This window comes from Haemorhous mexicanus, chromosome 1, assembly GCF_027477595.1.
Source record: "Haemorhous mexicanus isolate bHaeMex1 chromosome 1, bHaeMex1.pri, whole genome shotgun sequence".
Classification (NCBI taxonomy): domain Eukaryota; kingdom Metazoa; phylum Chordata; class Aves; order Passeriformes; family Fringillidae; genus Haemorhous; species Haemorhous mexicanus.
This window is the reverse complement of record NC_082341.1, coordinates 21,526,448-21,552,270: the sequence shown is the minus strand read 5'-3', so window position 1 is coordinate 21,552,270 and position 25,823 is coordinate 21,526,448. Positions and strand designations below refer to the sequence as shown.

General features: G+C 38.7%; 1 protein-coding gene across 1 annotated transcript; it reads right to left on the bottom strand.

Annotated features, from left to right (window-relative positions):
• Positions 1–7,215: 7,215 nt before the first annotated feature.
• On the bottom strand, positions 7,216–25,566 carry CROT (carnitine O-octanoyltransferase). The gene is made up of 16 exons (XM_059842603.1): positions 25,432–25,566; positions 19,490–19,614; positions 18,304–18,485; positions 17,996–18,120; positions 17,311–17,419; positions 15,755–15,848; positions 15,536–15,661; positions 15,014–15,115; positions 14,304–14,387; positions 14,097–14,204; positions 13,724–13,854; positions 12,302–12,425; positions 10,366–10,444; positions 9,487–9,580; positions 9,191–9,310; positions 7,216–8,151 (listed from the first exon to the last, which is right to left on the bottom strand). Exons 1-16 carry the CDS (start codon positions 25,544–25,546, stop codon positions 8,031–8,033), a joined length of 1,839 nt encoding a protein of 612 aa, XP_059698586.1. The 5' UTR covers positions 25,547–25,566; the 3' UTR covers positions 7,216–8,030.
• Positions 25,567–25,823: the final 257 nt, after the last annotated feature.

Sequence of the window (25,823 nt, the reverse complement as noted above, 5' to 3'; positions counted from 1 at the left end):
TTAATTGTATGCCTCAAAATGGGGGTTGATCTCTTTGCAGCACTGCTTCTCCTCTGTTTAAAGATTAAAGTGGTCACAGAAAAAAATAGTCATCTCAGACTCCAAGTAAGGAAATGTCATGATTTGGGATCTGGTAAGTTTAAAGTCATAGTTCTACATATTAAAAAAAAAAATGAGATTTATGAAATGCCATTGTGTTTTCCTGGTAAAACCTAAGAACATGGACTGTAAGTCTGAGTGAATGTATGGAAGCAGAGGAGGAATACTAGATAAGATTCAGAAGGCTGGAGGGAAACATCTGTACAACTGACAAAAGACAAAGCATCCAATTCTGCAGAATATTTAGACTAAATTAAGCACTTTCAGATAGCCTCTGGTGAATAAATCTCAATTATCTAGGTAACAAATATTTCCTGTTTAGTTTTCAAATAAACCAAAGTAATTTACAACGGTTTCATTCATTTCCAGGCTACAGGTTCCAGATTGGCACCAATTGCCCAAAATGTAGCTGCTCCTGGGACTGGAATGTTTTGTTGTTGGTCTGTGGCTAGCAGCTGATTACTCTGCTTTTAGCCATTGTGCAAATTATTGCTGTAACAGCAATGATTCAAATGAAGATGCCTGCTGGACATGGGAAAAAAAGAAAAGAAGGAACTGTAAATCACAGGAAAAGTGGATTCTGTGGCATTTTTAGTTGTACTAAACTGTGTTGCTTAATAGGGACATTGGTGCTGGATCAGAATATACTCCTCAAACCAGTCAAAGTCTACCTTGTTCTATTATTATGACAAAGTGGTGATATAGCAAATATGAAGCTGAAATTTGAAAACACGAGTTACTCATTTGTGTCCTCAAAGAGTTTGTAGCATGCAGAGCATACTAAGCATTTTAAAAGTACTGGTTCCCTCATGCCTGTCCCAAACCTGCCTCTGGGTTCCCTAGTCTTTCCCAGCACTCTGGTTTCCTTTCTTGTCTTTTTTTTTTCAGTTTGTTCCCTTTCAGAGCACCTCACTTCTGCCTCTCTTTCTCTCACCTTGCAGTTGTCTGTGGGCTTAAGATGAAAAAACACTGTATAGAAACCATCAGTAACAAGGATGAAAATGTGAGAGGGTGAAAATGCAACAGTGTAAAAAAACCATAGTAACAAGGGTGAAAATGTGACAGTGTAGCTGACCATGCCCTGCAATTTCTTGCTCTGATTGTCATTACTTCCCTCTCAGCCAGGAAGAGAAGAGGAGCCTGGGAACCTGTTTTAAAGGAGAATCCTGAAAGGATTTTTAGTGAGGTAGAAATCAGCCTTTCCTCCCAGGTAACAAGTGAGAGGACAAGAGGAAAATGACCTCAAGTTGCCACAGGAGAGGTAAAGAATGAGTATCATAGAATTATAGAATGGTTTGGATTTGAAGGGATCTTAAAGATTATCCAGTTCCAACCCCTCTGCCATTGGCAGGGACACCTTTCATTCCACCAAATTGCCCAGAGTCCCATCCAACCCGGCCTTAAATATCTCCAGGGATGGGGCACCCACAGCTTCTCTGGACAGCCTGTTCCAGTGCCTCACCACTCACACAGAATCTTTTTCCATTAAATCTAAACCTACTTTTCTTCAGTTTGAAGCCATTCCCCTTCATGCTGTCACTACATGCTCTTGTAAAAAGTCCCTCTCCATCTTTCATGAAGGTTTTCTTCAGGAACTGGAAAGCTGCAATTAGGTCACCCCTAAGCCGTCCCTTCCAGGCTGCACAGACACAATTCTCTCCACCTTTCCTCCCAGGAGAGGCTCCCCAGCCCTCTGACATCTCAGTGGCCCTGCTCTGGACTCCAACAGCTCCATGTCCTTCCAGTGCTGGGACCCCAGAGCTGGGTGCCGTGTTCCAGGTGGGGTCTCTCTCCCCAGAGCAGAGCAGAGGGACAAAACCTCCCTGCCCTGCTGCCCACGCTGCTCTTGGTGCAGCCCAGGACACGTCTGGCTCTCTGGGCTGTGAGTGCACATGACTGGGTCATGTCCAGCCTCTCACCCAGCAGCACCCCCAGGATCCTCTGGGCAGGGCTGCTCTCAATCCCTTCATCCCCAGCCTCTGTGGATACTGGGGGTTACCCCAGCCCAGGTGCAGCACCTTGCACTTGATTTTGTTGAACCTCATGAGATTCCCATGGGCCACTTCTCGAGCTTGTCCAGGTCCCTCTGGATGGCATCCTGTCCTTCAGGAGTGTCAGCTGCACCACTCAGCTTGGTGCACCAGTGCAAACTTGCTGAGGGTGCACTCGATCACACTATGTCATTAATGAAGATACTAAATGACACTGGTACAAATACAGACCTCAGAGGGGCACCACTGGTCTCCGATTTCCAAAAGGACTCTGAGCCCTTGACCACTGCCCTCTTGGATGCATCCATCCAATCAATTTCTTATCCACTTATTCTCTCATCAAATCCACCTCTTTCCAGTTTAGAGAGAAGAATGTTTGGGAGGGGAGGGAGGTGTCTCAAAGGCTTCAGAAGTTCAAATAAATGACATCTATAGCCCTTCCCTCATCCACTGATGTAACCCCCCCAGCCCAGAAGGCCACTAGACTGGATATTAGGAAACACTTCTTCACTGAGATTGTTGTTGATCATTGGAACAGGCTTCTAAGGGAAGTGGTTGGGTCACCAACCCTGAAATAGTTCAAAACAAATGCAGATGTGAGACTGAGGCATGGTTTAATGGTGAAAATGGCAGTGCTGATATCACAGTTGAACTCAATGACCTCAGAGGTCTTTTCCAACCTTAATTATTCTGTGATTCTATGGTATTTAGTCTGTTGTGTTTCTTATTTGTAGATTGTCTAAGCATTTATTCTATCTATGTAGAAGTAGAGATGTGGAAAAAGGATTTACTAACTGCATGGGTAGAGTTAAGTTTTTGGAGGTTAGCTCCCATATTTAGAGTTTCTGGGCTTTTCCTTCTTCTTACTGAGCTGGAGGTAGAGTCATGTTTGCTTCCAAGCTGTTTTTTACATTTACAGTAAGGGCTGATGATTCACAAGTTACAGGTGTTCTGTCACACATTAAAATAAGAAGTTAGAAAGGTTTATTTTTAAAAGAATATTTGTTAAGAAAACCCAAAACATATTCTCCTTTACATGACAGGGTAACCAAGAAAAAAATTCATAACACTGTCTCTAATTATTCACAAAGTTCTGCCAAATTAGTAACCTTGTTGAGTGCATTCTAATGCACTGAAATATGTCAAAGTTATTTCACAGCCACACGGTTTCCAGCTGATCATCATCTCATGCCAACTGCCTTGGAGAGGATTTGTAAGAAGAGTTACATGACTGTTAAACGATGACCTGAATATCTGGTTTTGGCAGACTATATTAATCAAAACAATTATTTGCAAATCATCAGTTTCTGGCAATATTTAAAACATGTCTTTCCATAGCAAATCAGCAAAATGTTTTACTCTCAGTATATCAAGCAAACTTGAAGGAAAACAAGTCTCCAGCATCTATTTTCAGCTCTAGGTAGAAATTTACTTTTTCAAAAGTAAGGTTCTTCCTGGAATACTGCCTATCGAGAAATGCCATCTTCACACACCAGAGGTAAAAATAAACTACTCTCATTGAAAGGCCGTGCAGAAATTACATAGTTAAAAGAGAGTAAATTAATTTCATGCCTTCTTTATGAGCAGCAAAATTTGTCATACACTTCTCTAAAGAATCAAGTAGCTCCTGGTACAATCCATGAGCAACAATTCAGAGGGGTACAGACACTATGGGGAGCTGCTGTGAAGGCAGTGGGATTCCACAGTGCACAAGTCTGACACATATGACAGAAAGTGAGAAAGAATTGAGCTTCAGTCCCACATACTGACTGGTTTCCTAGACATACCTAGTGATATATTCACATGTCCAGTGGATTTTTAGTTTTCTTCTCCCACAAAAATGAGTACTTTGAAACTAAATGATGAGCTGTAGTGAATTTAGTGCTTAATGAATATACTTTGCAAAACTGATTTCTGAGACGCTTTACATGTTGAGTTTTGATTTGCTAGATTCCTGACCAAGGCTAAACCAACTGCTGCTCTTAGAAAACTTGCTGTTGATATTAATTAGCTGAAAGTAAATTCTCTTAATATTTGGGAGCATTAAGAAAATTAAGGCATGAGCTTCCTTTAGTTTTCAATTGCAACTGGGTACCTAGCTTTAAAAAACTAATAATTTTTGAGAACTTCTACTATTTTTCTTCTGTGCAAAACAGGAAGATTTTCAAAGACATAAAATGAAGATGCCAAACTGCTGTATGAGCCAGGAAAATGTGTCTCTACATTTTTAGGAATGAACAGTGGCTCTCCTTTAGGTATTTTAAATGGCACTGGGTTTGGAATTTCTCCTTTAGGAGTTTGGAAGAACACCTGATTTGCAAAAAATGCTGAGAATATACCCTGTGAAAGATAATTTCTTGATGGGCAAGCTCCAAATCACTGGTTGCTTTTGACAATGTAGGATGTATGCTTACCCGGCAGTTCCAAAGGCCTTTGCAGGTGATGTGGGCTTGTTCAGTGTATCCCAGAGCAGTGACACTCCATGGCATTATCTTCACGACAGCTTACACAAGACCAATGGAAAATAAACTCTCATTGCTAAAATGTGTGCTGTCTCCGCTTCCATGCTGTAACTCAGTATAATTGGATATATTTAATAGCAGCATATCCACAAATGTCCTGACAATGCTATCAACAGGATGTAGACACACTACTACTGCAGTTATCCATTGGATTATGTCTGAAAATATCCATAAAATTGTTTTTCTGCTGATGAATATCGGCTCCGAGACACAGACTCCTTCAGCAGCCATGGAAAATCCCTGCATTGTTGTTACTTTGAATCAGGAAAAAGAATAGCTTATATCTGGACAAAGTTTGCAAGCATCATACAGAATGTTTCTTAAAAGTACAGAATGCTTCTTTAAAAACTTATTGATATATTCTTTTTTAAAATGACCATAAACACCAATAAACTGAGGTCCTGAGTGGGTGTTAAGTGTGTATATCAAGTACGTCCTTTCTTAGTGCTTAAAGCTGAAATACAAAATTATCCAGCATGTTATTTGATTATATGGAACTCTTTGCTGGATTAAGTTGCAATTATTTGGGATTTGGGTTGCAATGAGTGGGACTAACTTGGAGGAATTTTCCATGTTGCTAAAAGTGAGCCAGAAAGTACATGTCTTGTCAAATGAGCCAGGCCAATTTGTTTAGGACAATTTCTAAAACTTATCAACTAAGATCTGCTTGCAGCACAAAAGAAGGGCCAGGCTATGACCCTGGAAAAGTCTGTTTGACCTGATTTCTGGGGCAAGTGAAAATACAGTGAGCACTGTCTCCTGTCCCTCATCCCAGAGATACAAACAGGAACCTGAACCAGTCATCAGGATAAAGTTTTTCACCTCCAAGGCCAGAGAAGCACCACCTCTGTCATTGTTCTATCACAGATAACAGACTAGAGACACCACAGGTGGGAACAGCTGCTGTACTAGTTCTACTTAATTCACCTTTTGATTTTTCCATTGTGCAGACTGTCAGGAACAGTCAGATAAAGACAGTAAAAGTCACACATGCATCATGACAGCTCACCAGCTCTCCACCATCCAAAAAGCAGACAAGATTGCTGTGGTTCAGAGTGCAAGGCTGTAGAGCAAGAGAATCAGCAGCAGCTCTGTACTGAAAAAGGCACCTACTCTTCTCTGGTCAATGTTCAAAGTGGGACATGAAATGCATGAGAGTGGACAGTACCAGCTGCTGAAGTGCAGCAACACAGCAGGTTCAGTCCTTTAGATAAAGACTGATAAGGATGTTTCAATACATGTGGGTTTGGTACAATTCCATAAATAGTTTCCTAAAAACCTATAACTAATAAATAACTGAGGTACATTTGCTTTAAGGACCCAACCCTCTTCCAACAGCACAAAATTCATAGTTCCTCAAATTAAAGAGTACAAAGCAGTCCTGAAAAAGTCTCACTGACTTGCCAAACTGAAAGCTAAGGACTGGGTGGAGAGCTCCAGGCACTGAGATCAGCTCTGCAGCACAGAGCATCTGTGCTCATGGAGAAGGGCACAAAAACAGGGAGGCTTTGAGGGCAGAGGCACTGGAGATGAAATGCTTTACACAAAAAGGAAATTTATACCACATTCATGAATTCATGCCTCCACAGCACATAACAAGCAGCTCTAAAAACTCATAGAATTTAAATTTGTTCTCCCTGAATACTCTTCTGGCTTCAGCTTCTCTAGGCAAGGCTCAGACTGTGTCAGCTGAACAGGAAATTCTGGTTATGCTGGTGATTGAATGCCATTTTCTCAATGATTCACTTTCTGGAAAAGTTGTCCTTTCTCTGTATTTCTGTCAGGACTTCTATGTTCCCAGAAATCCTCAGAAAGGCAGGGGTAGGTGTATAGAAAATAAATGCAAATAAATGCAAAGTTACACCCTTCATCAGACCTCAGGCTGTTTTGAATGAATGTTCAAAGCAAACTGTCCTTATCACAATTGCAACCAAGTTTGCTAACCCAGTTGAGGGTTGAAAGGTTGTAGCTATCAGACAGAACTTACTAAAATATCACACTAAAATAATCACACATAGCTTGACCCAAAATCCTAATCTATCTCACAGAAATCACAGCATCATAAAGACACAGGCTTCACTGCCCATGAGATTTCAGAAGGTCATTTACCTCTGAGAATAAGGCTAGGCTATTTTAAGTATTGCAGAACAGCAATGGATTCTTTCTCTATGGTGAGTTTTGGAAAATCTCAAACTATTAGACACTGAATGGTTGTCAGATGTAATTGAGACAAGATGTACATGTAGGTCAGTAAAGGCAAGGAAAACAAAGGCTGAAATGAGGAGACCCCACCCTGGACTGAAGAGAAGTGTCAGGCATTGAGGGAGAAAATCAAAAGGGGAAGTGTTCTTGCTACTCTGGACAAAACATGTGCAGTACAGCTGCCAGAGGGCAAAGAGATTGGTTTCATGTTAGCTGAAAATTGAGTTGCTTCTGTAAAATAAATAATATTATTTGATCTCTCTGAAACTTTAAAAGCTAGAGAAAAACAATGGGTACTTTAGAGTCTCTGTTTCAAATTCACCTGTCACCAAGATCATCTTTCTCTCACAATGTTGCTACACTATGTTAAACAGTCCAGCAATAAATTAATTAAGACAAGGTTGACTTTTGGAAAATTTTATTTCTATAACAGAAAAATACAAAGTTGCTCAGAGGAATCAAGTATTAAAATCCTGAGAACTGTATCAAACTGTATTCAGTGCTTACTTTTATTGTGCATTATTAGTAGTAAAGCAGCAGATATTCACAGTTCACTAGAGAATGAAAACTGAAAAATTTGAAACTCATGCTGCTTTCTGTCTTTATTATTGAGTGATTCTTTTTCAAAATACTTCAAACTGTAGTGCTCTCATACAACAAGTGTAGTGGGAACATCCCCATTCACGGATACAACATTTATTTGGTATAATTCTGATAGTAAAAAATGAAAGGTAATTTATAAAATACCACATAACCTGATGGAGGCATTCTGTTTCATTAACCACTCTGAATAGGAAGCATAATCACAGAAGAGGATAGTGTGGTTACTTTTTAGTACACAGTTAAGTGCTCAACTGGCATAAACACTATCAGTAGACTACAAACTATTCTACACATGACTACTAAGGTCACAACTACAGATCTCCCAGCAATTTTGCACTACAACATCCCATCCCTAAGTATGTTTGCATTGTTGTGGCATATTTTAATATTGCATAGTTCTAAAAAGATAAGGTACTACTGCTTGCATTGCTGTTGCAAATGGCTACATTATTATTAAATGGGTACTGTTACCACAGTAAATCTCACAAAAATAGATACATGTCACACAGATCATTAAATGTCTTGAACTAAACAGTACTCTTGAGTAGCATTTTGTTTTTAAGTACTACATACAACTTGTGAGCTTGCAAAGCCTCTTACATCATTATCAAGCTTACAGCTGAGCTGTAAGTGTTAGCTGCAGCACATCATGGAAACACTGGAACAGAGTTCTGCACAGCACTTCTGCATCAGTCTCTGGACAGGATTTCCAAGAAGAACAGGTAGTAACAATCCTACCAATATAGAAAACAGTGAAGTTACTGTGCTTAATTGTCAAGTTCTAGGATAAAGTTACACAAATTGTCCTGAAATGTGGAATTATTGGCACAAATTCTGAAGTAAAAATTGTCATATAAACATACTGTCTCAACACTAAAAGAGGACTGAGATCCTTAGAGCCTTCAGTGAGCAATAATGTTGACAGATCTTAAAATCAGTTACTTTGATTTAAATTCCTGTTACTACATACACAGTGATCCAACTTTTCTGCTTATATTTGAAAATGCTGTGAATTATATTTCTTCTTTTTCTGCAATCAGTTTAAGGTACTTCTTTTCTATTTATCTAATAATATCTTGATCTAGTTCTATTTATTTAAAGAGAGCCATAGATCAAAGTATTAATGGCTTGTATTCTCAAACTGATTTGAATGGGCACACAACCCCTGCCGAGCTTTAGGCAAAAGTAATTTGAATTACACCTAAACTAGCAATTTATCCCTACACATTCTAACCAAATTAGTTTTAAATTTCATAAAAAAGGAGTAATTTTTGTCCACAAGGCCAGTTAAGCCAAAGTTGGATCTTTTCAAATAGTATGATTTTGGAGAAGTGAAGCCAAACGTTTTAGCCCCTCAACATGTGTGTCACTGCCAAGAATGATGAGCAGTATGCTCACCTGTCCTCTTATCTGCTCTAGCTCAGCCAAAAAACACCTTTACATGTTACAAAATGATCCTAAAATGACAGCCTGTTTTAAAGTTAACCTATTTCAAAGTCCTTTTGTGGCTCCCTTCTTATACCTTCCCTACTCCTTATTTCTGCTTATTGGCAGTATCTTGGTACTCACTTGCCCTCCACTACTCATTCTTCCTCCCACATGTGCTTTCCCAGAATGCCAATGCCTCTATTCTCATGTACCTCCCTTCTCAATCTCTTCTGACACATTCAGCTGTATTTCTTCAGTTATTTTCCTTTCCTCATTCTAGCTGTTAGCTGCCTTTTCCTCTGTGACAAATGCAGAGCCATATTCAAAATGAAATTATATCCTTACCTGTCATCTCTAATTGAATAAAAAAAGCCATAGCCATGTTGTACCATAGGGAGTGCAGATCCACTAAATCTAGTGTAGCCAGTCAGACTTGTTGAAAGGACAAAATTCCCACCTCCTCCACTGTGAAACAACACAAAACAAAAGCAGCACTGTTGAAAGTAATTTAAAACAAAGTGTGTTTTACAAAACAAGTTGTTTTGCTGCAGACCTCAAGACATCAGCACCCATAAGGCCAGTATAGCAAAGGCCTTGGTATCAAGGGATACAACTTGCCATGGGACAAGAATATGAAATACCTGGCTGTGAAGGCCTTATCCCCATACAGTTCTGGCACTGGCAGTCCTTGCTCCTGTGCTATGAGCAGGAGACCCAGAAGATGACGATCAAAGCCTGTCAAATAAATGCAAATACTGAATCATTAACAGCAGCATTCCCAGTTTTTCTGCTTCTTCTGGTCTGGATAGCTGGGAGCTGAAATATCAGCTGAAGGACAGATAAACAACAGCATCATATTGTAGGATCCAAAAACATTTCCCACATATTTGATCTCAGAGGTCTTCAACACTTTCAACTTGCAGCGCTGAGCTCAAAACCAAATTACTTCAGTAACAGAGATGCAGCCCAGTCCCTGTGGAAAACAAAACCCAGGAAAACTCCCACTTCAGTCAAGGAGGAAGAGCTCCTCACAGTGGAAGCGGCCCAGGGGCAATAATGTCAACACAGCAAAAAGGCTTTCAGGGCCACGACTGCTCGGAATTGTGGCAACACACCAAGAAGGCTGGAGAGAGTATGAAGTTCATCGGGTTCATTTCCCAGCTACTCTTTCTTATTCACAGAATAGTGTACAGCACTAACACAGCTGGGTTAGAATCTCACCCTAATCTCTCCTGTGTCCTAAAAAGCACCTTTTTCACTTTTCAGCCAAGCACATATTTGACTGGAAGGTACACCAAAGTAATGATTAGCTGGGCAGAAAAACTGAATAAATATTTCAAGTGAACATATTTTTGGGGTACAAGGATGGGTGCAAGGAGCAGATTTTAGTTCTTCTCCCCAGAATTAAAGTACAAAATGTTAAGCAGTAGTTTTTATTCAGATTGGAAATAAGGAGACAGAGAAAAAGTACTAGCACACAATGATATTCCCTTTTCACAAAAGTTTTGATCCCAGAGTACCTTTTCCATTTTCACATTCTTTCCTCATTTCATTGTGCTTTGCAAATGCCTTATGCATCAGTTGTAGCCGTTGATAATTCTGTAAAGTAGGGCAGGATTCAAATAAAAAGAAAAAAGAAAGAAAAAGAAAAATCAATCCAAATGAGTAACACATCAGCAATCACAGATCAGCAGGTTTCCCCCTTTCATAGTCCCTAACAATTTTAGATAGAAGAAAATGGATGAACTTGAAAGGTACATAAGAACCTCTCTCAAACCCTTACTCCCAAACCCAAATTCCCTTTTCAGGAAAATGTGCTTGTTTGTTTCCTGCATCTCTGCTCTCTTACTCAGATCACTTTTGAACTGAACAATATTCTAAACCTCATGCTCTTTCCCAAGTAATCTGAAACAATGGAAAGGAACCAGTGTGAACTAGTGATCAAACCCAAAAACCTTCTACAATACCATTTATTCAGAAGGACACTAGCTCCTACTAGGTGCATTCCCAGATTTTCTCTGCTGATTGCCAATTCTGCCCAACAGTACGGTTTTTCCAAGTTTATATTAAAACTCATATATTAAAGTCAGAGAGAGTACAATAACATGGGTTTTGTAAAGAAGGCCTTGAGAAACAGTCCAAGATCTTGACTTCCAAGACCTTAGATCTTGATAGCTCTTTGACTTCTTAAGAAGGACTATTTATCCTTTTATGCATCACACAAGAGGCTGCAGCAGAGAATGTGAAACAAGGACAGAAGTCACTTGATTTGGATAAAAATCAAGCTATCAAGATGACAAGGGGCAAAAGAAAATTTAAGACAAAAGGATTATTTCAAAGCATCTGACTTTAAGGTAATAAAAATTACATAAATGCAGACTTTTAAGCATATTCATTTCAATACTATTGAACAGTTTTTTTAAGCTCCAGGAGTTAGTAGTAAAAAAATCCACAAACAAGACAACAATAGGGAGATATTTGGAGATGCTATTTAACATTACAAAGAAAAGAAAAAGGCTACAAAGTTAGTGTGCACAGAAAGTTACACACTAGTAGTAGTAGTAACCACAGAAGCCTGATAATTGGTTAGAAGTAACTGAGGAGTAGGGAAATTACAGAAATGCATATTTGGAATAGGAAGGCAGATTTGGAAGATGGCCAGAAAAGTGAGTTTTAAAACTGCTGTACATGCCAAAAGAAGCCAGTGAAGACCAGGAAAATGTGCTCTTTAAGGCCAAAATTACTAATCACACATGCTTTCTGACAGCTGTCTTCCTTTATGTTTTTAAAGGAATGCATTAATATTACAGAATATTTGATTTTTCTAAAGATGTGTTGTCCTTTGTCAAAAACCTTCTCCTTGCTTTATTTCTCAAGCTCTGAGAAATGTACAGTGAGGGCAACAGAAAGAGCTTTAGTACAGCTCTTGCTTGGCAAGCAAGGCATGACCTGCTTTGCCAGCCAAGCACCAGAGGGTAGCTGCTGGGAAAAGGAAAGGTCTCCAGTTCAGTTACTCAGAGACAAACTCTGGAATACACCCCTGTTACCACTAGGACACAAACATCTTTCAATCTTGCTCTCAGATGCAACTATTTAGATAAACATCCCCTGATTTTACTTGAAAATTAAAACAACAGAACAACTGCACAGCACAATACTTTGGCTCCAACCCAGGAACTTTTTGAGGTGTGAAATTAATTAGTGTGAATGTAATTTGAGACAGTTACATTCTTGAAACCAAAAGGTAAATAGGACACAAAATCAAGCAAACCCACACATGGCAGCACATCTCAGTCACAATGACCAGAATCAGAATTCAAGCAACCTAACATTTAAAATTGTCTCCCTGGAAAGGCACCAACTCCCATCAATGAGACAACAGAAAAATGAGTTTGAAGGGTTCAGACGACAGGCTTTCTAAACACAGAGTTATTAAAGTCAGATTTCAGCATTTACACTCTCAGAAGGATCCAGCATGGACTTGCACCATTCCACTGCTTCCACAGTACATGATCTTATGGTCTCTGTGCGGCCATGATAGAAACGCCTGGTCATGGCAGTTTCGTAGCAGCAGCCCGGACTAAAAACAAAAATTAGGGAAGAGTGTCTCATTAACTTAACAAAACTATTTGCTGTCTCAAGGGCTAAAGGAGTCCTGCAAAAGATCTTGCACATCAAGAATTGAAACCCACTAATTTTCTTTAAGTTATGTTTCTGTAAAAGAGCCACAAAGCAACTCTGTGTGTTTTTATGGGACAGATGACTGAAAAAAGTACCAGTACTATACTCATACCTTGAAAAGACTGCATTGCCATGGATATTTTCTGTAGACTACTGATCTACTGGCCTCTAGCAAAAACAGCTGACATTACACAAGCTTCAGTTTCACTTTGTACTTCCTCCTACACCATCTAAACCCTCATAAATTAAGGGACACATTTGAAATAAGCAGTGCGTTCCAAACATTTTGAGGGAAAGGTCAAAACCTCCTCTGCTGCTTATTGACAGCCATCCAGCTTTTACATGGAGCAACTTTAGCTCTACTACAGTCTACCATTTAATATACAACCTACATGAAATATACTTGCATGTTTACAACAGACCAAGGCTATTTTAGTCAGATAATTAATGTCCTGATGTTCAACAAACCAAGATCTACCAACCTTTGTTATGACGAGCTACATCTCACCAGTGACAAAACATCACACTCCTATGATGAAACCCTCCTCCTTCTGAAGCAAGCAATATTCTGTTGGTCAGTAATTACTTTAAAAAGCCATAATGAGTGCTAGTTAGCAAACAGAAATTTGGGAGCAACAATTACAAGAAGAATGTTACCTTTTAATCAATAATACAAAATTAAATGTCACATCCAAAAATGCAGAGGCAGGCACTTGGAAGGGTCACTATCTTCATCTCTATTATTCTGCCCAAACCTTCACACCCAATATTGCTGAAGAAAGTGAGACACTGAAGATTGTGAGGCCTTTTATAGGCTTATAAGACTAAACATTTTACTGGTGGCTGTCACATGCTACAGACAAAACTCTCTTCTACATTTGAGCAACTATTTTACATTAGAGAATCCTGACCCACTGTGCATTTCATGTTGGCCCAAGTGTTTCTGTTGTATGGCCCAAGTTCAAGTTTTCACAGACTGTGTTCTACCACCCACTCATATGTACATGCATTATCTCTTTAAGCACAAAGAACACAATTCTTCTGAAGCAAGTATGGCTCTATGCAACTGTTACTGTAAAAACCCCTGAGTTATCCATTCTTACATCCCCATGGCAAATTACACACTGGCATTGCAAAGCCACTGCACATCCCTACACAAGAAACTAGGTTTTTATTCCTAATCTGGTATTTTCCTACCGTCCATGGCATTTGTAATAAGCAAGCTGAAGGGCAAGCTGCACAAATGTATCAGGATGAAGTTTCCTCTTTCTAATCAATGCTTTGCCGAAGGATGTGAAGGCGTAAGACACCAGCTGCACATCAGACACCTGTCATACCAAAGGAGGAAAAACAACAGAGGTCAAGAAATCTCAACTTAGTCCACTGCAAATAAAACACACTCAACAGAAATCACAATGTAACAAATTTAACCATGGTGTTAAATTAATCAATTAATCAGGAACAAATTCATTACTGTTCTCCAGTATGAAAAAAGACTAACTAAAAACATGTGAATAGAATGAAAAAAATAGTATCAGTAACAACTGAGAGAACCAGGAGTAAATTTCACCTTCTTGTAATACAATTCTTTAGTATGTCCGATTTCATTCATAATTTTTGAATCCACTGTGAATACAAGTTCCTCTGGCCATGGAATATCCCTCACATTATCTGATCCCTGGGAAGATGAAGACAGAAAGATACGAAACCAGAAAACGTTATCCATAAGAAAAGACATGTTAACTGATAAGCTTGAAAGTTTATAAAAGATAGATACCTTCCATTTTCCCTCATTTTCAATAATCTTCTTTTCAGCATAAGATAACATGGTAATTACAGCCATGGCATCAAAAGGAGAATGCTAGAATCAGATAAGAGAAGATATTAGATTTCTTTGCATAACAGCAAGAAGATCAAACTCTTCTGCTTTTTTCTCTATCCTGTTCTTTTTCCAGCTGACCAACACCTTTACTCACAGTGTTGGACTTTTTTTATAGTTCTGCAATAAATACAGAAGTATTTTAAGTCCATCCACCATTTTAACTGCACTCCAGCTGGACAGGAAGGTACAATGTACTACTGCCATGAAAAGGCAGACTAAATGAAAAATATAAGCCCTTCTGGCCATGCAATGAGTTTAAAATAACAGTTTAAAAACCACAGCTGTTCAAATGGATACATCAAACAAAGAGTTAATTTAAAGCCTTCTTGTGTATTGTATTTATTTGATTTGGAACTCATCATTAAATACTTTCAGAAATAAGATTATGACTACAGATTCTGTTGTTAATTCAAGCATGATGTAATAGTAAACACCATAAGAGAACGAAGAACATGAGAAAGCAGACTGCTTTCGGAAACTTACCAGACCAGGTGCCAGGTAAACAAGGCTATACTAAAGAGCAACACATTAAGCACTTAAAATAATACTTTGAAGGGGAAAATTCAGTAAACAAATATTCAGAAGATGGAAAAAATTTAACTTACATCACAGAATGCACTACAGGTTCCATTAGAAAAGAATATGCAATTGTAGGACTTATCTCCCCAGCGCACCGTCGGATCACCTGTTAGCCCCAGCCTTGTAAGCTAAAGCAGAAAAAACATACTGTGAAGTCTAAAAAACACCAAGAACACTGCCAGTCTTTGTAAGCTAAACCTAGTCTGCATTAAGATGACAAGACCTCCCTGATAGATGACATTTTCATCCAGTTCAAGATGAAACATGATTATAGGCCAAGTTATTATTCAGAGGTGTGATAAAAAGTTAATGATCCTGAAGGATAGAGGGCTAAAATGTTATGAAGGTAGATTTCACCCATTCCCACTTCCAATGGCCTAACAATTAAACTATTTAGGTTTTCCTATGGATCAAAAAAGCACATTTCTTGCATATTTATCTGCTTCATTTTTACTGTTCTGAAAGAGCAAGAGGTGCTACTTTTGAATATATGCAGGAGAAATTTTTATGTAAAGATTATCAGATATGAATCAAAAATTCTTAGCTACCTCGGTGTAGTCCTCAGGAGTTGCATGAGGACTACAATCATCAAGGCCAACCACAAACAAACTTCTCTGAATTTTTTCCAGAAGAGTTAAGTTCTTTGGATCAAGATGAATCAAGTAGTCCCGTAACTAGAAGGCATAAAAAGACAAAGCTAAGTGAAATAATGTTTTTCCAGTGATCACAGTGCTTTTCCCAGGAACCAGCTGCTGAAGTATTCCTACCTCTGCCCATTTAGTCCTTTCATTGCTTGTTAGGGCTGCCAGTCCTGGTCCATCTGGTTCACTGTAGCATCTCTTCTGTACATATGTAAGTTGCCTTAAAGAAGATTTCAAAAATTGGTGTCAACAACAGATGGAGAGAAGGTAAAAGTCACCTTGTGTCTCTCTTTTTTTTTCAAAGCTGGAATTTTGGTTCAACATTCACAAGCCAGTGTGAATTTTCCGGAAGCATGAATCAGCTTCCCTAGATTCTAAGGACAATTGAACACCTGCTCAGGTTTCAGTCACTCAGCACCTGTGAGCCCAGTACAAACACACATAAACAATCATCATGCTAAAGCATTATTACATGCTTGATTTAAGACTTCAACAGTGCAGGCTGAGACTTTTCAGAGCAGGAGACATCTGCCATACTGCAGCTTTACAGCTTTTACACCAGCTAATCACATACAGGGCAAACCTTCCCCTCAAGATAAACCTTAAAGCAGAACACTTGTTACAGTACATCCCAAATGTAGATTCTGAACTATACAAGAGCAATTCTCTTCCTACCTCTTCCTTTAGAAGAACAACTAACAGAGGGGTAAGTTTTAGTTTGCAAATTCAGTTTTCCACATTCTGTTCTCCATGTTAAAGAAAATCCATAAATTACAGGCACTTAATCTGGCTTGTTTTTCGTTCTACCACTCTTGCCTATTAAATATCACTATTGATCACTAGTTACATAGTATCAAAAATATAAGATACCCATGATGGCCTTACAAAAATAAAGCCAAACAAAAAAAGCCCCCCCCAAACCAAACCCAACCTGCCCTTCCTATAGACAATATATTCAGGGGGTTTTGTCTGAATTCCTAGTGCTCATTTCTTTGTTACTGGCTTGACTTAACAGGTACAACTACAAAAATTAGAAATGCATATGCTAAAATATTAGGTATTAATCTACCAGATTCTTTTAAAAAAGTGATTTTAGCTTCTCTAATTAGGTTTGTCTTGCCTGACGAATCTGGCCATGCACTTTTTGCCAATTTTAATTAAAAGCCTTCTGTTGTGCACTATAAGCAGCACTTTGACAATTGCATTAAGTTATTCCCTGGCAAAATTAGCCACCCTTTTTTAGTACGAAGATGCATATAGATACCAAATCAGTCACAAGAGACTTATGCTGAAACTATGTCTGTATGTAACAGTCCAACACTTGAGAGTGCTTCAACTTTGATAATGATTAAGTAGCAATGTGGATTGTACCTGGAAGGAATGATGATAGCTGCAATCCTACTAATTCCATGTAACGAAACTATAAAAAATTGTATTTCCTACTGAAGTATCTTCTTTCAGCCCTTTTGTATGATGCTCTACAGATGTATTACAATAGTACATGGAAAGAAATTGCCATCCACTGAATAAGGATTTACTCAAATCTGAACCTTTCAGCTAAAGAAGAAGCTGTAGTCTCTCTTACACCTAAATCTTTGAGGTCAAGGGAATAGAAAAAAAAAAATCCTCTTTTGTATATAGCTTAAATAAGACAGCTCATTTAAAATAAGCATTTTGAAAACCTGAAAATCTCTGGAGGAGTCAGCATGCTGCCTTCATGCATAGCATCAAATGCAAATACTCGACCTCGACACAGGACTATCAAGTGAGATGGACACTCACCTTCAGACTCTGAAATGAAAAACAGGAATAAATGAAAACCCAACCTTGGGGATAAAGTGACAGACACCGAAAAAACTAAGCAAGTCCTACAGACTCTTTTCTATTCAATTCTGCAAACTTGAAGACATTTTAAAAACCAACAGAAGTCACACATAGCTTTCACTGTTAGAAACTGCTTCAGGTCATTGTCATAATCTAGCAGCAAATTTCATTTATTTGTGTCTCTTGTAGGCAAGAACTCCCTCTACTGAAATGAGTGTTCCTTGCTGAATCCACACATACTTATAACACACAGAATTTGTCTTTCATCGATTCTTAAGGCTGGCATGTTTATTACAGGCATCAGGCTGGTTAAACACAATTTGAAGCAGAGCTTTCTTTTACTGTAATTTGATAAGGACCAAATATTGGACCAAAAAGGGCATTTGTAGATGAGACATCTTTGCTTCATATTATGAACACTCTACAACCAGTAGCTGATTTAGTGCTCAAGAAAGCAAGAATTTTATTGTTAAACTGACCATTCCTGTAGCATATTAATAAAAATAATTTGCTTGTATTAATCCCCAATTTTCATTTGTTTACCAGTTTTAAAATAACTGCTGAGAGAGTCTCTGGTAAGTCCAGGAATTTTGCAAGTGCAGAAGAGCATTCGAAATTGGTTCATGTCCAGAACAGTATTCCCAGATCTCTCTATGGCAACCTTCTCTCTGTAGTTACAAACACAGCAACATTAAGCAAGAGAAATTTAAATGATGGAATTAAATCAGGGTAAGACAATCCTGGCTATTACAGCAAAGAATGCATGCCAGCGGACATGAACACACATATGCAATTAAGGGATACAGAAACCATCAATATTTAGGATCAGCAATCTTTTCTCAAAGTCTTACGCTCGTAGTAGATCCCAGTATTTCAGGGTGTGCCATATATTTATAGATGCTCTGTCTATCTGAGTGCCCTCTTTTGGTGGCCAGCAGTGTTCAATATAGGGACCAGGGCCTCCTATATTACAGTGTACTTGTGTTGAGATGCGAAGATCAAGATAAGCCACATTCAGCCACCAGTCCTCCAGCTGAAATGAAAAATGTTTAACATCAGAATTTATTGTTGTTCATTAATTCTTTCATAATTACGTATTTGTTCAACTGCCTGCTTTTTACTTTTTTATTTTAATACTATGAATAGTAGGTCCTATTCATAGTATTAAAATAAAGGACAGTGGTTCAAAACTAACTGATGAAGATAATGACACATTTAGCTCTTCTGCTTTCAAGGTTGAAATAAAAGTCAATGCTGCTTAAGAATACTAAACTGTAAATTATGGTGTTTCTTCCCTGATACTGATAATCTTAGACTCTTGCAGACGTCAGTTGTGGCTGCTGTGAATATCACAGACACTCTATGAAGAATAGAAGGAAACTAGACTTGTGTTGAGAAGGGATTTGAGACAGTTCATAATGCACGTTTTCTGTCACCATCTGAAAATCTTCACTCTGGAGTGTGTCTTGTTAGGATTTAAAAAGCCCTCATGAATTCCACTTGGTAATGACCTTCCTTGTATCTCTTTCTCTGTTGAAAGAGATAAACTTTAAAATGCTAACACATTGTTTCCTTCTGGGAAGAAAAAGAAATAAACCAAACTCTGAATTCCAGGGTTGGTTTTGATGGGTTTTTGTAGTTTTGGGTTTTTTGGTGGTTTTGGTGGGTTTTTTTGTGGTGGATTTTTTTGTTGTTGTTTGTTTTTTTGTTTTTGTTGTTGTTTTTTCCCAGGGTGGAGAGAAAAGGCACAGATGTCATAGAAAGAGAGACTGACAGATAAAGCATCCAAAAGCTGGTAAATAACCTTACATTTCAGTTAGTGAGCTCTCTTAACCACTCAGCTTTGAAAAAAACAAATTACACATATGTAAATGAATGAGTTCATATCCACAGGTCAAGTGGCAGATGTAAGGAAGATCTGAAGATTTTAAAAAGTGAAATGATTCTTTGAGTTACATCCTGAATAACCAACTTTGCACAAGTTGAATTAAGATTTCTTACACTGAATTATGATTTCTCGCATATGTAAATACGCACCCAATTCCTTCTCTTTTTAGCTCTTTCCAGTAATTTCTGATGCAACTCTTTTCCAATGCCATTTTCAAATTTTTTAACTATATCCTCAGTTCTTTGATATTCTTCTTGATTAAGGAATGGCTTCACTGTAAAAAGAACATATTTTTATTTTAAAGACAACTGAATACTAAGATTTATTCCAAGATTCAGATATTCCCAGGCAAGGGAGTGAATGAGAATTAATTTTTCTAAAACAAGTTTTTGAAGGGAAAACACCTTTTAAACACCTCTCAGAAGTCTGTAAATAAATAATGTTCTAATAAAACATAAATACATACTTTTAAATAAATACAGATGATAGCAGACTAAAGTAATTACTGAAGACCTGAAATACCAAACAGATAACTAAATCAAATCTATTTACATCTGTAAATACTATGGAGTTCTTCCAAGGAATTAATTTTTTTGTAAATTAACACATTGAGCACATGTCTGCCACCCTACTGCACCAACTACTTGTCTGTATTTTCAAGTCCATTCATGGTCTACAAGCAACCTGCCCATCAATTCTCATTCACTGTCCCTGTGTTATATCCACCTTTGATTGATAGCAAATGCAGTTACTGGTAGACAGTTTTTCTGTTTCTAAATCCTTTTGGATTTCTCTCGGATCATGAGCATTATAGGTGAAGTCCTCCATAAACATCTGCAAAACTAGTCATTATTTTAATCTAAACACTCCTTAAAGATTTTTTATCATAAAATCTCTGGTCAGTAATGGGCACTGCTGATGCCATTTTCCATACAGGCACATCTCATCTTTTTCCTATACTCACCTGGCATATAATGTATTTTCTGTTTTAGTTATACTTAGATTGCGAAGTCAGTGGGAAACAGAATGGAGTGTTGTGTGTGAGGTGTGTTTCTGGTGATTCAACACCTACACAATTAGGCCCAAGTACGCTGGACACTATCATTAGTTAACTTCTTGCTTGCCTTGCTACTGGTAACCCTGTAATTGACTCATAGCTGCTAATAAACACAGAAAGATACACAATTACAAAAATTTAAACAAGCATCTGTATCATCTCTCATCTATCTTTTGCTTTTGCAAGCAACGGGCGAGTTTCAGCAGGGCAAGGTCTCAAATACTTAGTTAACCTAAGTATTAAATCGCAGCTCCATCTTGCTGCAATCACACCTGCTTGCCTGCAACCACTTGTTTCCTCTTCTTCATAAACCTAGAGATCATCCTGTCCAACACTTAATCTCTGCAGGGTCAATTGCAGCAAGTTGCTTAGGACTGTGCTGGGTTTTAAGTAACTCCAAAGAGGAAGACACTACAATTACCTGTTCACTGCTTGACCACTGCTGCAATAAGAGGAGTTTTCCTATGTTTAAAAGGAATTTCTGGTATTTCAGTTTGTGCCCATCACCTCTTATTCTGTCACTGGATACTACTGTGATGTTTGGCTCCATCTTATTTACTCCTCCACAACAAGTAATTGCACATATTGCAAAGATCTGAACAATCCTAGCTTTCTCTCTTTCACTATGTCAGATAATCCAAGACTTTAATCACTGTCACAGCCCCTCTCTGGGCTCACTTCAGTATGTCCCTATCTTGCTTGTACGGGGAGCCCAGAAACACAAAACTGGAGATGGGTCCTCCCCAGCACTGAATCAAGGGAAAGGATCACTTCTCTGTAGCTGCTGGCAATGTGGCTTCTATAGGGAGCCCCAGAGATTACTGACATGCCTTGCTGCAAGGCCACATGCTGGTTCATGTTCAACTTTTCACGTTTACCAGACCCCAGGGGCTCTTCTGCATTCAGGCACTATGCCCCAGCTTGTGCTGCTGTGGCAAGTTATTCTCTCCTGGGTGAATGATTTGGCATTTCCTTGTGTTTGCTGAGCTTCATGACGCTCCTGTTAGCCTGTTCCTCCAGCCTATCAAGCTCCCTCTGATGGCATAACAACCATCTGGTGTATTAGCTACTCCTTCCAGCTTTGGAAGCTCCCAAACTCAGAGTACACTCTGTCCCATCACCACCAATGACCATACTAAGAATTATTGGACCCCTGGTGTACACCATCAGACTGGCCTACAGCTGTTGTGTTGGTGATCACAGACCTTGGAGCCTAGCAGATGATACAGCTTCCAGCCCATGTGATTGTCCTGTACCTAGTCCATACTTTATTAGTTCCTCAATGATGATTTTTTAAAAATTCTTTTGATATGCCAGAAGCCTTACTAAAGTCAATATAAACAATATCCACTCTTTCCTTCATCCAGCAAGACAGTCACCATAAAAAGTCATAATAAAAACCATGCTGGTCAAGCAAAATTTCCTCTTCATAAACTCATGCTACCCATTCCCAATCACCTTCTTGTCCTTCATAAGCACAGAAATGGTTTTCATGATTATTTGGCAGGGATTCCCAGGAATTAAAGTAAGATTAATCAGTCTTGTCCTTCCTGAGGACAACAGCAACATCTGCTTTCTTCCTTTCCTCAGGAACCTTCTCCATCATGATCTTTCAAAGATCATGTTTATCAAAGATTATCAGAAGTGGCCTTTCAAAGACAAGGACCAGCTCCCTCAGCTCTCATGGGCACATGTCAACAGGACCCATATAGTTTTTCATCTCCAATCTGTTCAGTGCTGATCCTCTTCTATCAAAGGTAAGTTATCCTGACTCCTCTTCAAAATAATTCCATTTTAATCCTAATTATATAAGGCATTTCAGTATTTTCCATTACCTATCCTAAAGTGAAAGATAAGGATCCATTTTCAAATACATCCTGGTCTCCTTATGGTATTCCACACAATAATGCAAGTCCTAGTGATATTTTTTCTATTCCACAGGACAAACATGGAGAGTGAGGGCCAAATATTACCTACAAATGTGTTTTTAAGCACATTCTGACAACCTTAGGCAGCAAGACAGAACATCTACTTTCAAGTATTACCATACAAAGCTTGTGTTTAAATTGCATTGGAACCTCCAAAATTTCCACTACAACACCATCACCACTGGAATGGTACCAGCAATCTCCTTACACCTCCACGACAGATGATCAGCTATGGACATTCACATAGTGCCTACACATCTAGATGCAGCTTGAATTGCACACCATCAGTTGTGAACACAAATGAAAAAAGAAATAACAGCAACAGAGCCATTCACCTTTACCCTTTTGCAGATTAGTTTTCATCCTGAATTTGAAAGCCTTCCCAGACTGAGGGTAGTCCAACACTCAGGTTTCCCAGAAAATTACCTTATATCACACACTATTGAAAGAGAGGATGATTATCCTCTGTTATTCAGGTTATAAAGTCATTACAGAGCAATATTCAACAGAAAATGAAAGCCAAGCAAGATTATTTGGTTCTGGTCTCAATTCATGGAATCATTTAGGCTGGAAAAGATCTGCCATTAATTTAGTTGAACCATTAAAGGGGTGACTAAGATTGCAAGGGGACTGGAATGCACAATGAGATGAGGTTGAGAACTGTGTTTGTTGAGCTTGAAGAGAATGCGAGGGAAAGACCTGGCTGCCCTCTTCAACCGAATGGAAAGTCCTGGTGAAGATAAAGCAAAGTTCCTCTCAGAGATGGAAAGAATTAGGATAAGAGAAAATAGAACAAAGGTGGAATACAGAAAATTTCTCACATGGAAAATGTGAAGGTTTTGGGGTTTTTTGGTCATTGCTGGTTTTTATGGTTTGTCGGTTGTTTTTCTCCCCCTCCTACAATGATGACGGTGATCAAACACCAAAACAGGTTACAATGAAACAGTCTCCACCCTTGTAAGCAAACAAAACCTGGCTAAGCAGGGCCTGAGCAACATGCCGTAGTTGGACCAGCTTTGAGCAGAAATTTGGTCCAGATTAACTCTTCCCAATCTACATGATTCTATGACCACAGGGTCTCTTTCTATTTAAAAACTATTTAATCAGATGTAGAAGCAGCACTGTTAAGGAGCAGAACTTGGCCTCTTTCTCACCAGAGTTCAGTGAAACTTCTCTTGCATTTCTTCAGCCCACAGATCTTGTCTTTCTTTCTGACTAGGGGATCAGCTCTGCCCATGAACAAGAAGAATCCCATGAAAGACATCTTCAGTTGCCTAGTTAAGGAATCCTCCGGAAAGCTGGAAGTTTGAGTTTTCATATTTTCATGTTGAGTCTATTTTTCTGAATCTCAACCTCTGGGCTGGAAGGCTAAGTAACATGGCTATGGCCACCTTCTCTGCTCAAGGCTTACTTTCAAAACAGGGTTACTCCTTAAAAAGGTAGTAACTGTAAAGCCTTAAATAAGGCATTCTGACACATAATTTGTCCAGCTTTTCTAGTTAGCTGGCTCTAAACAGGTAAATGCTTCACCAGCAGGCACCCTGACTAATGCCAATGGCCTGGAGTCCTCCAACCAATGAAAGAAGGTTTCTCAGGATTAATTTAAAGCCTCTGTGAAGAATCATTTGGAGGTTCTGAATTGGAGGTTCTTCTGAAGCATCTCCTTTCCTTCACTCACATTTACAGACTAAAATGACAAGCTTAAGCAATGAAATTCACAGAGCTATTTTTAGAACTGTGCCCTGCACCCTTTGACTTTAAAATATTTGCACAAGGGAAGACTGGCAAATGCTGGGCTTTTCTCCACCACCACTGAGACTAAAGAAAAGCAACAGTGATCAAAAATATAGAATGATTTTGTGCATGGAACAGTAAGCAGCAAATAACTTCAGCATGAAAAAGAAAGGGATATGTGATAAGGTTATTTATGAAAACAGATCAGAATCAGAAAACAAGGGCAAACAAATTCTCTGTCAGATCTTCTCAATCCATGCGAGAGTTATTCATTAATCTGGAGAGACAGATGGGTTTACAAAACTAAACAGCAATTTTGTGATTGCAGGTTCTACTCTTGCAGCACAACTTTAGTTAATCTGCATTACAGCAAAAAGATACTGCATTATTTTAAACACACATGCACACACAACATTTTTGCTCAAAACCCACCACTTCCACGTTCTCCACCATAAAACAATTATGTAAATAACACCAAAGCAGGCCATTTCCAGTACTCAGAATAAGTAGGAACTTAAGAGTAAATTTCAGGAATTCTGTTTTGGGAAATGGAAAATTTGGTGCAGTATGCTTCTGCTAAGGAGAGAACTCCAAGTCTAACTTTGCTAGCATTTGTGTAATACCTGTAAGTAGATATTCCAGAAAAAAATCCATGTCTCAGAATTCTGACAGTTTTTGAAGAAATAAAGAAAAGTAATCTCAAAATACTTCATAATGCATTTTTGTCATTCCCAATACATAATAATGAATTAACCATTCATTTCTTCTTTATAAACAAAACTAGATACATGTGCATGGATGTAGTTTGCAATACTTTTCTGTGATGTTCATTAGATTAGTCAACATGTCAAGGCAGAAAGTACCCAAACTAAATTATGTGAAAATGCTCACCACTGCTTTTGCCTACTACTGTATCATTAACACGTGTTCTTTCTCACCAGTATTAAGTATGAAAAGTTTTAAATAACTGTTTTTAAAAAGATCCTGGGCAAACACAGTTGTAAACAAGCAGTTATGCAAACCAAAATTTTTAAGTGAAGTATCTTTCACCAGACCAGCTTTTTTATTTTTGGAGAAGGAAAAAAAAAAAAAAGGTGAAAAAAAATCCACTCTCAAATAAAAAGTTAACCAAGTGCCAAATTCCCTTGAAGAAAGGTAATTAGGGATAAATAGGAAACTTTTACTCAAGTTTCTCTGGGCACTGAATTTCCAGTTTTGAGCCTGAAAGATATCCTTTGGCACACTAAGCTTGTCTGTATCCCATGCCCCAATTACAGTACAAGCTGTGTCTACAATCACTTAGCAAACATCTTCAGATTAGCCTGGTTACAACAGCACATGACATGCTACCATTACAACATGAAGTCATTACCTGCATCGAGATATTTACTCAAAGATTCATCAAGAGGAGGTACTGGCAGAGAAGGCAGAGAATCTTGGTATTGAAACGTTCGCTCCTCTGAGGATTCAAGCAGTTGCTTTTCCATGTTGCAGATCTGCAGCACAACCAAACAGACTATTCACGAAGCCCACGTTCGATGACGAATCTCCCCACACTGTTCTCTCCCTCGCTCCGGCCTCCTGCTATTTACACGGAAAAAGACAGATACCAGGAAACGTTCCCCGACAAAGCACGGACCGAGGGTTTCTTGCTGGCTTGCAGCCACGAGAAGCACACACACACACCAGGGGGTAACGATGACCAGGCTGCTAGTGATGCTTTTCCCCAGCATCTCGCGATTAACCAGCTCGAAGACTGTCGCT

Coding starts and splice junctions, on each gene's coding strand:
- CROT (XM_059842603.1), bottom strand. CDS start 25,546: ATGGAAAAGCAACTGCTTGAATCCTCAGAGGAGCGAACGTTTCAATAC. Junction 15,116..15,535: donor CTCCTGAGGACTACACCGAG/GTAGCTAAGAAT, acceptor TTTCTGCTTTAG/CTTACAAGGCTGGGGCTAAC. Junction 9,311..9,486: donor GATAAGGCCTTCACAGCCAG/GTATTTCATATT, acceptor GTTGTTTCACAG/TGGAGGAGGTGGGAATTTTG.